Below are 13,862 nucleotides of genomic sequence, written 5' to 3'. Positions count from 1 at the left end.
TGGACTGTTCAGCTGTGTCACTGTATTAATGTGTGTGGGCTGTGTTTATCTGTGTTACTGTATTAACATGTGTGGACTGTGTTCAGCTGTGTTAATGTATTAATGTGTGCGGATTGTGTTTAGCTGTGCTACTGTATTAATGTGTGTGGACTGTGTTCAGCTGTGTAACTGTATTAACGTGTGTGGGCTGTGTTCAGCTGTGCCTAACCTTTGCCATCGTTCATGGCCTTAATGAAGGGCTTGAGCTTCTTCTCATACAGGATGGCGCCCTCGGTGTGTCTCTGACGCAGAGCCATCCACGTCTGTTCCAGCCTGGAGATCTGACAAACACACCACCCGTGTTAGCTTTGCCCGCTAAGACCTGGAGATTTGACAAGTACACCACCCACATTACCTACACCTGCTACAATCTGGAGATCTGACAAACACACCACCCGTGTTAGCTACGCCTGCTACAACCTGGAGATCTGACAAACACACCACCCGCGTTAGCTACGCCTGCTACAACCTGGAGATCTGACAAACACACCACCCGCGTTAGCTACACCTGCTATAACCTTGAGATCTGACAAACACACCACCCACGTTAGCTACGCCTGCTACAACCTGGAGATCTGACAAACACACCACCTGCGTTAGCTACGCCTGCTACAACCTGGAGATCTGACAAACACACCACCCGCGTTAGCTACACCTGCTACAACCTGGAGATCTGACAAACACACCACCCGCGTTAGCTACACCTGCTATAACCTTGAGATCTGACAAACACACCACCCACGTTAGCTACGCCTGCTACAACCTGGAGATCTGACAAACACACCACCCATGTTAGCTTTGGCCGCTAAAACCTGGAGATCTGGGATTTGGACCCATACGATTGCTAACCTTGTAAATCCTGTAAAGATTGTAAAGCTGCTTTGTGACATGTGTTGTGAAAAGCGCTATACAAATAAATTTGATTTGATTTGATCTGACAAGAACACCACCCACATTACCTACACCTGCTACAACCTGGAGATCTGAGAAACACACCATCCATGGTAGCTACACCTGCTGCAACCTGGAGATCTGAGAAACACACCACCCGCGTTAGCTACACCTGCTACAACCTGGAGATCTGACAAACACACCACCCGCGTTAGCTACACCTGCTATGACCTGGAGATCCGACAAACACACCACCCACGTTAGCTACACTTGTTACAACCTGTTATATATCAACAGAATAAGATTATATATCAACAGAGTCTCTCATCTGGTGATGTTTTGCTATATATTTAGCATCGAGATGTGCTAAAGGATAATGTTTTTGATATGCAAGTATACTATTACATTTTATTTAACCCCCCTCCCCCTCTCTCTCCCTCCCTTCCTCCCTCTCTTCCCCCTTAACTCTAACTCTCTCTCTCTCTCTCTCTCTCTCTCTCTCTCTCTCTCTCTCTCTCTCTCTCCCTCTCTCCCTTTCTCTCTCTGTCTGTCTCTCTCCCCCATCACCTACCTGTGGGAGCTCCAGGGTTCTCATGATGGCAGCGAAGCCAAACATATTTCCCATGGTGCTCTTCAGCTCGGCAGCCAGCTGGATGGTCTTGTGCAGCAGTGCTGCTCGCTCCTCCGTGCTGCCTGTGCAGCCCAGCAGGTCCACAGCCATCATTATGGACATAGTGTAGAACCTGGTTGGGCAGTAGAGGTCGTGTGGAGAGACAGAGTATACGAGTTATATGTTTAGGGAGAGACAGAGAAAGTAGCAGAGAACACTGCTGAATTTGTGTGTGTGTGTGTGTGTGTGTGTGTGTGTGTGTGTGTGTGTGTGTGTGTGTGTGTGTATAGGTAGGTATAAGTGTATGTGTGTAGATATGTGTGTGTGTGGGTAGTTATGTGTGTGTGTGGGTAGGTATGTTTGTGTGTGTATAGGTAGGTATAAGTGTGTGTGTGTAGGTATGTGTGTGTGTGGGTAGTTATGTGTGTGTGTGTGTGTGGGTAGGTATGTGTGTGTGTGGGTAGGTATGTGTGTGTGTGTTTGTGTGTGTGTAGGTAGGTATAAGTGTGTGTGTGGGTATGTGTGTGTGTAGGTATGTGTGTGTGTGGGTAGGTATGTGTGTGTGTTTGTGTGTGTTTGTGTGTGTGTGTGTGTCTGTGTGTATAGGTAGGTAAAAGTGTATGTGTGTAGATATGTGTGTGTGTGGGTAGTTATGTGTGTGTGTGGGTAGGTATGTTTGTGTGTGTATAGGTAGGTATAAGTGTGTGTGTGTAGGTATGTGTGTGTGTGGGTAGTTATGTGTGTGTGTGTGGGTAGGTATGTGTGTGTGTGTTTGTGTGTGTGTAGGTAGGTATAAGTGTGTGTGGGTATGTGTGTGTGTAGGTATGTGTGTGTGTGGGTAGTTATGTGTGTGTGTGTGTGTGTGTGTGTGTTTGTGTGTGTGTGTAGGTAGGTATAAGTGTGTGTGGCAGCTGAAGAAAATTGGGTCTGAGTAAAGCTGCAGCCCTTTCCATCTAGCAGAGCCTCTCTCGCTCGAGGACGTTAGCAGGTGTACGGTGAAATGGGTAAGTGGCACAGATGGCCATTGGGTCAGTTCACAGTTGTGCTTCTAGAACGTTCTCCCTGGCACAAAGTTATGAAGGAGACTGCTGAAAAGAGAGGATGTGTGTGTGTTTGTGTGTGTGGAGCATACAGATGATGAAGATAGCTCTGTGTATGAGTGTGCCTGTGAATTTGTGTGTGAATATGGATGAAAAGGGTAAGTGTGTTTCAGAAGACATGAAGACATGAAGTATGCCTTGCCACTGTACATGAACCTGTGTGTGTGTTGAATACTAACACTGGAAGCCAATGGGTGTGTTTATACGTTATATTATGAAAGTGTTATATATGGTTGTCTTTACATTATATGTGGTGGTTTTATGTGTGTGTGTGTGTGTGTGTGTGTGTGTGTGTGTGTGTGTGTGTGTGTGTGAGTGTGTGTGTGTGTGTGTGTGTGTGTGTGTGTGTGTGTGTGTGTCACCTCTCAAGCAGGTCCAATCTCAGCTGATGTCCGTGAGGTAAAGTCAGCAATTCTAGCCCTGAGCCCACTCCCATCATCTTCTGCATCTCCTTGGTAACGCCCAGTATCCTAGCAACCTGCAGATGGCCACACGGTTACCAGAGCAATACATTCTATTCACACTCACAATTAAAGATATTTAATTACTCTTGAATTCAGGTCTTATCAAATCACGACAGTGTGAAGCAGTGAAACAGAGAGGACGGTCTGGAATCTGTCTAGCTGGAGCAGACCTGACAAATGAAGTCTGAGAAAAGGGTTGTGTTCACTGATCCCTGCCTCTACCAATCAGTTCTGGGCCACAAGTCATGTGACAGCCCCTGTGGGCCATATACAATGCACTATATGGTTCCAGATAATAGAGTCCTATGTATGTATCAACGTATGGTACACAAGACCACTCCACAGGACTAGTACACAGGTCGAGTATAAAGGACCAGCACACAGGATCAGTATTCAAGACCAGTACACAGGATCAGTACACAGGCCCAGTACTCAGGACCAGTAGGCATACCCTGTTGGAATCAGGTATCATTTGGGAGTGTGTGCACTGCCCTGCCAAAGTCAAAGTAAAATTTATTTATACAGTGCTTTACAAACACATGGGTCCAGATCCCTAATGAAAAAGTAAGGGGTGACAGTGTCAAGGAAAAACTCCCCGTGTGGATTAGGAAGAAACCTTGGGAGGACCCAGAATCAAAAGGGAACCCATCCTCCATTGGCCAGTTCATATTTATAGTTCTATAATCCACACCCAGTGAGCTCCAAGAGTCTTGTGTGGGACCTCAGTGCTCTTGAACATATCTAATGACACTCATTTGAAAGTCACTGCCTGGGTGGGTTGCAGTGGAAACTTACCATGCAGTCAACCTTGGTGATATGCTTGGCTGCAGCGTTTGGGTCCACCTCTGCCAGCAACTCCTTCACCTTCTTCAGCACGCCCATCTCCAGGGGCTTGTTCTCCACAGGGAGCAGAGCTGACTGGTAGCTGCCTGGTTTAAACCAGGAGGAGGTCTCCACCAGGGGCAGGGCGAAGCCGTCGCCCCCGTCCGCAGGCGAGGACCCCGGGGTGCCACTCTCCTCCGCTCTCAGTCTCTCCACATAGCTTTTAGAAGGCGGGGTTGGGGGCTGGCTGGGGCGGAGCTCGCAGTAGTTGCCCCCCCCCTCTGTGCCATCTGAAGGGTTGCTGGGGGCGCTGGGGGGTGTGTCTGAGCAGGGGAGGTTGTTATTGGAGGAGGAAGGGGAGAGATGGGGCTCGCTGGACCGGCGCATCACTGGGGAAGGTGGGATCACAGCTAGGATACGCCCACCAGAACCATGTCTGTGACGGGAAACTATAGACATTGCCAGAGATAACATAGAGACAGACAGAATGAGAGAGAGAGAGAGAGACAGAGTGAAAGAGACAAAAACAGAGAGAGAGAGAAAGAGAGGGGGATTGGGAGAGAAAGGATGTGAGAAAGATGGAAGGCAGAATAGAGAAAGTGAATCAGTTGCTAATTACTTCATCAATATGATTCAATACTGAATCGAAATCTATTTTTTATCTAATAAGATGTGCAATGTCTGTAAACTGGAGATACATAAGGGCCCAGCTGTGTGTGTGTACATGTGTGAGTTCATGTGTGTGTGCTTACCAGAGCTATAGGCGGGTGAGAGGGGCGTCTCTCCTACAGGGGACAGTGGGCACCGGAACTCTTGTATCTGGTCCATACTGAGAGCACAGTTCCGCATGACATCTTTATGGTGAACTGTGGACGGACTGCACAGAGGAAACCCACACACACACGCACGCACACACACGCACGCACACACGCACACACATTTTTAAACACAGCAGAACCTCCCCCCACAGACTTCTTCCGGGTTACACAGACAGAGCGTTTACAGGTCAAAGTGACAGCTAACGCAAACACTCCTCCTGCAGCAGTGCTGGTTCTAGTTTGGAGTGAATGGATAAAAACCGTCCATCATAATATGTGTCTGCATAATATGTGTTCAGTGGTGGTTCAATGTTCAATGGTGGTTCAGTTTTCAGTGTTCAGTGGTGATTCAATGTTCAGTGGTTGTTCAGTGTTCAGTGGTGGTTCAGTTTTCAGTGTTCAGTGGTGATTCAATGTTCAGTGGTTGTTCAGTGTTCAGTGGTGGTTCAGTGAACTAGTGATGGTTCTATGTTCAGTGTTCCTTGATGGTTCATCATAACCAGGGCATACTGAGAGCTGAAGTGCTAAACAATCATTGTAGAGAAAAGGTGTCAACCAATGAATTAGAGACAATTAGAGAGGGGTCACACAAACACACAGATCTCTTCTCTCGATGTGTTGTTAGGTTCCATCCAATCAAATTATCTAGACTGAATTCCTCCGTTGCTGTCCTACATTACCTGCCTGGTTTGGATTCTTATTCACTAAAACGCAGAAGTCTGAGGATTCCATAATGAGGAACCCAGTAACAGAACTGAAACTGGCTGACGTTGTCTACAGTGAAGATGAACCAGCACTGAGTTAACATCAGATTTATTGATGCTCCTGCACAATGTTGAAAGCAGATGTAGTAAGACCAGCAGGAGTCAATCTAGATTAAATGATGTGTGAATTATTCATAGTTCCACTTGAGTGGGAAGATTTGTGGGGTTGCTTGGAAAATTTTGGTGATGTGAGTGTCCATTCAGGTGAGTGTTCATAGTGATTGAACATATCCTACACATGGACGTCATGGAATATTCCTTCAGACTCGTTAACAGTTTTTTCATCATCATCATCATCATCATCATCATCATCATCATCATCATCATCCTTTATGGCAGTGTTACCTGTGAGGGATGATCTTCTCTGTTGTAAGCCCGTCTGTCATGGTGACACTGCGTCTCTTGATGTGCGCCCCCCGCTGGCTGGAGGGAGATTGCATGGCGGCCGAGCGCCCGTAGCCCAGGGAGAAGGTGGCCTCCAGGTAACGGAGTGGCAGCGTGCGGTTCACGGGGCACAGCAGCTGGGCGCCGGTGCGTGGGCAGACGGGCCGACCCGTGCCGGCGTGGTGCCGGACCAACGTGGGCACCGAGTCAAAGGTCTCACTCTCCAGGGCGTAGCGCGGCCGGGACGAGCTGCCCTTCGACACCACCTCACTCACACGGCAGTGGACCACCTCCTGCTGCCAGCAACACGTGATCACGTATTCACCAGCCGAGGCCAGAGAGTCCCGCACCAGGAAATCACCACTGCGCAGGACCAGTGTCTCCGACACCTGCTCCACACACACACACACACACACACACACACACACACACATACACACACACACACACATACACACACACACACACACATACACACACACACACACACACACACACACACAACACACAACATCATTGGAAACTAGCATGGTCTTCCTATTTAAAGCACACACATTGGTATTAGGGTTAGGGTGTTAGGTTGGAGTGTTGGTGTTAAGTTGTAAGGATGTTACGTTAGGATGTTATGGTAGTAGGGTTATGGTGTTAAGTTTAGGGTGTTAGGGTGTTACGGTTAGAGTGTTATGGTGTTAGGGTTAGGGTGTTAGGGTATTATGGTGTTAGGGTTAGGGTGTTAATGTGTTAGGTTTACAGTGTTAGGGTGTTAGGTTGTTAGGGATGGGGTATTATGGTGTTAGGGTTAGGGTGTTAGGGTTATGGTTTAAGGGTGTTTTGTTAGGGTGTTATGGTGTTAGGTGTACAGTGTTAGGGTGTTAGGGTTGGGGTATTATGGTGTTAGGGTTAGGGTGTTACGGTTAGAGTGTTATGGTGTTAAGGTTAGGGTGTTAATGTGTTAGGTTTACAGTGTTAGGGTGTTAGGGTTGGGGTATTATGGTGTTAGGGTTAGGGTGTTTGCCTTGATGCTCAACACTGTGTAACTCTGGCATCTCCCTCCCTGTCACCACTAACACAAATATACTGTCTAAAAACTGTGTGCTTCATCTCCACACAGTATATTCAGTGCTGCCCTACAGTGCAGCTACCAGCAGATGGCTCCACCAGCACAGCACTGTCCCACAGGGGTGGCCTGCTAGGTTCATCGCCATGGTGACTGCTGTACACTGTAATGGGCAGTGTATGGACATTTCCTGTGTGCTCTAGCTGCACTATGCTAACACACAGATGGCTGAAGTCACACAACAGACAGTGGGCAGCTGTGAGAGTGCGCAACACTAACGAGGACACACACACACACACACTCACACACACACACACGCACACACACACACACACACACACACACACACACACGGTATCACTATACTTGTCGATAGTGATGTGATGGTGTAACTCGCTAGTCCAGCGCTACTACACAAGCATTTGAGCCCACAAGCATGCATGTACCACAGTGACAACTCTTGTCCTTAATTCTGTGATTATCACACAAATAAACATTGAGATTATATGTCTAGATTCACACACACACCCACATATGCCCAAACACACATGCATACAAACACACACACACACACACACACACACACACACACACACACACACACACACACACACACACACACCTCTCGTGGGATGCGACCATGGTACCAGCCATGGCTCCGCATGTCACTGCTGCTGAGTTTCAGCTCTTCCTCCAGCTCCTTACGCAGCTTCTCTGGGGGAGACTCCAGCAGGTACTTCTCCTTTGAGAACTGGAGACACACACAGACACATGTACTGAGTTACTCCTTATAAAACACCCACACTGCTCCTGAAAGACCCTCAGTGTGAAGCAGCAGAATTGTTCAGATCAGAACATATTTACCAAGTAAGTGCAGAGTCATACAGTTATTCATCACAGCACGGGTATATCTCCACTATCATATCTCTAAATACAGCACGGGTATATCTCCACTATCATATCTCTAAATACAGCACGGGTATATTTCCACTATCATATCTCTAAATACAGCACAGGTATATCTCCACTATCATATCTCTAAATACAGCACGGGTATATTTCCACTATCATATCTCTAAATACAGCACGGGTATATCTCCACTATCATATCTCTAAATACAGCACGGGTATATCTCCACTATCATATCTCTAAATACAGCACGGGTATATCTCCACTATCATATCTCTAAATACAGCACGGGTATATCTCCACTATCATATCTCTAAATACAGCACGGGTATATCTCCACTATCATATCTCTAAATACAGCACGGGTATATCTCCACTATCATATCTCTAAATACAGCACGGGTATATCTCCCCTATCATATCTCTAAATACAGCACGGGTATATCTCCCCTATCATATCTCTAAATACAGCACGGGTATATCTCCACTATCATATCTCTAAATACAGCACGGGTATATCTCCCCTATCATATCTCTAAATACAGCACGGGTATATCTCCACTATCATATCTCTAAATACAGCACGGGTATATCTCCACTATCATATCTCTAAATACAGCACGGGTATATCTCCCCTGTCTCATCTCTTTAAATAACTTCTGCTCTTCTGCACAGCTCTAACCTCGCTCTAGACATCAGCCCTCAAGGACACACACATAGCTCAAACACTTCCCTGTGTCCAGATACACAGGCATATATGTATCCAAAGAAAAACTCAAAATTCATTTAATTTTAAAATCTCCTTGCAGTTTTTGGATGTTCCAGGTAATGATCCCAGAAGACTCCCGGAAAACTCCGGGAAGAGTCTGGCATCTAGAGACGATGGATGCTGTGTGGGTGCAGTGGAGTGTACTATGAGAGTCATTCAGTCATAGTGTGTGTGTGTGTGTGTGTGTGTGTGTGTGTGTGTGTGTGTGTGTCAGCCTGAGGTCATGACATTTGATTGAAACAGACAAAGGGGTCATGGGGAGATACTGAGGTCACATTGCAATGACGTAGATAAACATACCGTGTGGATGACTGAGAACACATGAGACCGGAGAAACTTGGAATTGTGTGAGCTGGGGTGTGTATGTTTATATGTATGTGCTGGGGTCTATGTGTTTGTATGAGTGTGCTGGGGTGTGTATGTTTATATGTATGTGTTGGGGTGTGTATGTTTATATGTATGTGCTGCGGTGTACGTGTTTGTATGAGTGTGCTGGGGTGTGTATGTTTATATATATGTGCTGCGGTGTATGTGTTTGTATGAGTGTGCTGGGGTGTGTATGTTTATATGTATGTGCTGGGGTGTATGTGTTTGTATGAGTGTGCTGGGATGTGTATGTTTATATGTATGTGTTGGGGTTTATGTGTTTGTATGAGTGTGCTTGGGTGTGTATGTTTATATGTATGTGCTGAGGTCTATGTGTTTGTATGAGTGTGCTGGGGTGTGTATGTTTATATGTATGTGCTGGGGTGTATGTGTTTGTATGAGTGTGCTGGGATGTGTATGTTTATATGTATGTGTTGGGGTTTATGTGTTTGTATGAGTGTGCTTGGGTGTGTATGTTTATATGTATGTGCTGAGGTGTATGTGTTTGTATGAGTGTGCTGGGATGTGTATGTTTATATGTATGTGCTGAGGTGTATGTGTTTGTATGAGTGTGCTGGGATGTGTATGTTTATATGTATGTGCTGGGGTGTATGTGTTTGTATGAGTGTGCTGGGATGTGTATGTTTATATGTATGTGTTGGGGTTTATGTGTTTGTATGAGTGTGCTTGGGTGTGTATGTTTATATGTATGTGCTGAGGTCTATGTGTTTGTATGAGTGTGCTGGGGTGTGTATGTTTATATGTATGTGCTGGGGTGTATGTGTTTGTATGAGTGTGCTGGGATGTGTATGTTTATATGTATGTGTTGGGGTATATGTGTTTGTATGAGTGTGCTTGGGTGTGTATGTTTATATGTATGTGCTGAGGTGTATGTGTTTGTATGAGTGTGCTGGGATGTGTATGTTTATATGTATGTGCTGAGGTGTATGTGTTTGTATGAGTGTGCTGGGATGTGTATGTTTATATGTATGTGCTGGGGTGTATGTGTTTGTATGAGTGTGCTGGGATGTGTATGTTTATATGTATGTGTTGGGGTTTATGTGTTTGTATGAGTGTGCTAGGATGTGTGTGTGTGTGTGTGTGTGTGTGTGTGTGTGTATCCTGGAGTTTGTGTGTTTGTATGAGTGTGCATATACACTCACCGGCCACTTTATTAGGTCCCCCTGTCCAACTGCTCATTAATGCAAATGTCGAATCAGAAAAAATCACATGGTAGCAACTCAATGCATTTAGGCATGTAGACATGGCCAAGACGATCTGCAGCAATTCAAACCAAGCATCAGAATGGTGAAAAAAATGTGATTTAAGTGATTTTGAACGTGGCATGTTTGTAGGTGCCGGATGGACTGGTCTGAGTATTTCAGAAACTGCTGATCTACTGGGATTTTCATGCACAACCATCTCTACGGTTTACAGAGAATGGTCAGAAAAAGAGAAAATATCCATTGAGCGGCAGTTCTGTGGGTGCAAATGCCTTGTTGATGTCAGAGGTCAGAGGAGATTGGTCAGACTGGTTTGAGCTGATAGAACGGCAACAGTAATTCAAATAACCAGTTGTTACAACCGAGGCATGCAGAAGAGCATCTCTGAACACACAACACATAGAACCTTGAGGTGGATGGGCTACAGCAGCACAAGACCACACAGGGTGCCACTCCTTTCAGCTAAGAACAGAAAACTGAGGCCACAATTTGCACAGGCTCACCAAAATTGGACAATAGAAGATTGGAAAAATGTTGCCTGGTCTGATGAAGTCTTGATTTCTGCTGCGACATTCAGATGGTAGGGTTAGAATCTAACGTCAACAAGATGAAAGCATGGATCCATCCTGCCTTGTATTAATGGTTCAGGCTGGTGGTGCTAGTGCAATGGTGTGGGAAACATTTTCTTGCCACACTTTGGGCCTATTAGTACCAATTGAGCATTATGTCAATGACACAGCCTACCTGAGTATTGTTGCTGACCATGTCCATCCCTTTATGACCACAGTGTACCCATCTTCTGATTGCTACTTCTAGCAGGATAACGCGCCATGTCATAAAGCGCGAATAATCTCAGACTGGTTTCTTGAACACAACAATGAGTTCACTGTACTCAAATGGCCTCCACAGTCACCAGATCTCAATCCAATAGAGCACCTTTGGGATGTGGTGGAACGGGAGATTTGCATCATAGATGTGCAGCCGACAAATCTGCAGCAACTGCGTGATGCTATCATGTCAATATGGACCAGACTCTCTGAGAAATGTTTCCAGTACCTTGTTGAAACTATGCCACAAAGGATTAAGGTAGTTCTGAAGGCCAAAGGGGGTCCAACCCGGTACTAGCAATGTGTACCTAATAAAGTGGCCGGTGAGTGTACATACAGATGTAATATGAACTACAGTAATGTGGTGCATCACTGTTAACTCTCTCTCTCTCTCTCTCTCTCTCTCTTTCTCTCTTTCTGTGTGTGTCTCTCTCTCTGTCTCTGTCTCTCTCTGTGTATCTCACTCTCTGTGTGTCATTCTCTGTCTTGCACTTCATACAAGAGACATGGCTATAGGAGATAGAGCTGAATTGTGACAGTCTCCACTCATATTTGATTAACTCTCTGAGAGTGTGCAGGCCTGTGTGTGGCTGTGCAGTGTGTGTGAAAGAGCAGCAGGGTCAAGTGTGTGAAGTTATTGGTTTTGCCTGTGTGCCTCCAGGGGAAAGAGACAACAGGCATTCTCAGCAGAGCCCTCTGTAATCTCATACTGGAGTAATTGGCTTTCGGTGTGGAGTGGACACTCCAATTTCCAATACAGGTCTTCCTTTAGGACCATGGGGAGAAGCAGGCTGCCTTAGTGCTGAACACCAGCTCCATATGAGACAGTTTAGAGGGAGTTAGGGCCCATTTCACAATACCTGACCTGTTTTTTTTTTTTTACCTGCTGGTCCATTTTTAACGAGAGCATAGAAAATACTTTATTCTGCAACTGCTCAGGATAGACGAGAAGAGGAGAGGAGAGAAGAGGATATAAGAGAACAGGAGAGGAGAAAAAAGAGACAAATGCCAGTTCATTGGGAATTGAGACGTGATCCTTTGTGTTGTTTTGTTTTCTACAGATCTATAGTGGAAATTTTAAGTGAAGGTTAAAGTGATGGTTTTTGTCATTCTACAAATCTTTAGTAGATATTTTATCCAGATAAAACATGTATCTAAAGCACAGATTGGGTAAGCTGTGTAGGGACAGAGAGTGAGTGACACACACACACACACACACACACACACACACACACACACACACACACACACACACACACACACACACACAAGCATGTAAGGTAAGCATAGTACTGTAGATATACAGTTGTGATCAAATTTATTCAACCCCCACTGAAATAAAGTGTTTTGGCCAGTTTGACATTGATTTTGATCATTTCAGTCATCTTATTTACAATTATATCAAAGAGGCACTTATAAATTAGACAAACATAACATAATATTTATGATGGAATAACCACAAATGTCTTTACTGTGCTCACATCATTATCAGTTTTATTCAACCCCCTAGTGACATTATTTTTTAGTACTTAGTACAACATCCTTTTCCAGTTATGACAGCTTTCAAGCGTGAAGCATAGCTTGACACAAGTGTCTTGCAGCGACCTATGGGTATCTTAGCCCATTCTTCATGGGCAAAAGCCTCCAGTTCAGTCACATTCTTAGGCTTGCGCACTGCAACTGCCTTCTTTAGGTCCCACCAGAGGTTCTCAATTGGATTTAAGTCTGGTGATTGCGATGGCCACTCTAGAATGTTCCAGCCTTTCATGTTCAACCATGCTCTAGTGGACTTGGATGTGTGCTTCGGATCATTGTCCTGTTGGAAGGTCCAACGTCTCCCAAGCCGCAGGTTTGTGACTGACTCCATCACATTTTCCTCCTGGTACTGAAGGGAATTCATGGTACCCTGCACACGTTGAAGCTTTCCTGTACCATTAGAAGCAAAACAGCCCCAAAGCATAATTGACCCCCCGCCATGCTTTACAGTAGGCAAGGTGTTCTTTTGTTCATAAGCCTGGTTCTTCCTTCTCCAAACATAGCGCTGGTCCATTGTCCCAAACAGTTCTAATTTAGTTTCCAAAACCTGTTCCAAAACCTTTGTGGCTTGTCCACATGAATTTTGGCATACTGCAGTCGACTTTTCTTGTTCTTTGGAGTCAGCAAGGGGGTGCGTCTGGGCATTCTGGCATGGAGGTCTTCGTTATGCAGTGCGCGCCTTATTGTCTGAGCTGAAACTTCAGTGCCCACATCTGACAGGTCTTTTTTCAGTTCCTTAGCAGTCACGCGGGGATTTTTCTCCACATTACGCTTCAGGTAGCGCACAGCAGTCGCGGTCAGGATCTTCTTTCTGCCACGACCAGGTAACGTTTCCACTGTGCCCTTTAACTTGAACTTGCGAATGATACTTCCGATAGTGTCTCTTGGAATATTTAACAACTTCGCAATCTTTTTATATCCTTTGCCATTCTTGTGAAGAGCAATAACCTCTTCTCTTGTCTTCTGGGACCATTCTCTTGCCTTCACCATGCTTGGAAACACACCAGTAGATGTCTAGAAGGAGCTGAGTATCACAGTCCTTTTAAATCTGCCTAATTGGTGCTTATCATGCTTGACTGCTGCTCGTTGACATCCACAGATGTTTTCAATACCTGATGGAAAACACTGGAATGAACCTCTGTTCTTAGGAGTGGTAGTCGTAAAGGGGTTGAATAATTGTGTCAATGAAGAAATCACAAAAAGGCCATTTAATACTTTATGACAAAAAAAATTGATGCTATCTTAGTTGCATTTAGTTCTTTAACAAGTCCTTGTAAGATTT

The 13,862-nt window shown here is 45.3% G+C and overlaps 1 protein-coding gene across 1 annotated transcript in view; it reads right to left on the bottom strand.

The window, feature by feature from the left end:
* Window positions 1-13,862, bottom strand: part of sh2d3ca (SH2 domain containing 3Ca) — a 62,213-nt gene that overhangs the window by 4,706 nt on the left and 43,645 nt on the right. The window contains exons 5-11 of the mRNA XM_077019057.1: window positions 7,572-7,700; window positions 5,854-6,281; window positions 4,679-4,803; window positions 3,900-4,375; window positions 3,003-3,118; window positions 1,502-1,673; window positions 209-320 (exon numbers count right to left, since the gene is read on the bottom strand). Of these exons, the coding sequence (XP_076875172.1) occupies window positions 209-320; window positions 1,502-1,673; window positions 3,003-3,118; window positions 3,900-4,375; window positions 4,679-4,803; window positions 5,854-6,281; window positions 7,572-7,700 (1,558 nt within the window). The remainder of the gene's footprint in view (window positions 1-208; window positions 321-1,501; window positions 1,674-3,002; window positions 3,119-3,899; window positions 4,376-4,678; window positions 4,804-5,853; window positions 6,282-7,571; window positions 7,701-13,862) is intronic.

The sequence above is a fragment of the Brachyhypopomus gauderio genome, chromosome 10, assembly GCF_052324685.1.
Source record: "Brachyhypopomus gauderio isolate BG-103 chromosome 10, BGAUD_0.2, whole genome shotgun sequence".
Lineage (NCBI taxonomy): Eukaryota > Metazoa > Chordata > Actinopteri > Gymnotiformes > Hypopomidae > Brachyhypopomus > Brachyhypopomus gauderio.
The sequence above is the reverse complement of the archived record's forward strand: the minus strand, read 5'-3'. Positions and strand labels throughout refer to the sequence as shown.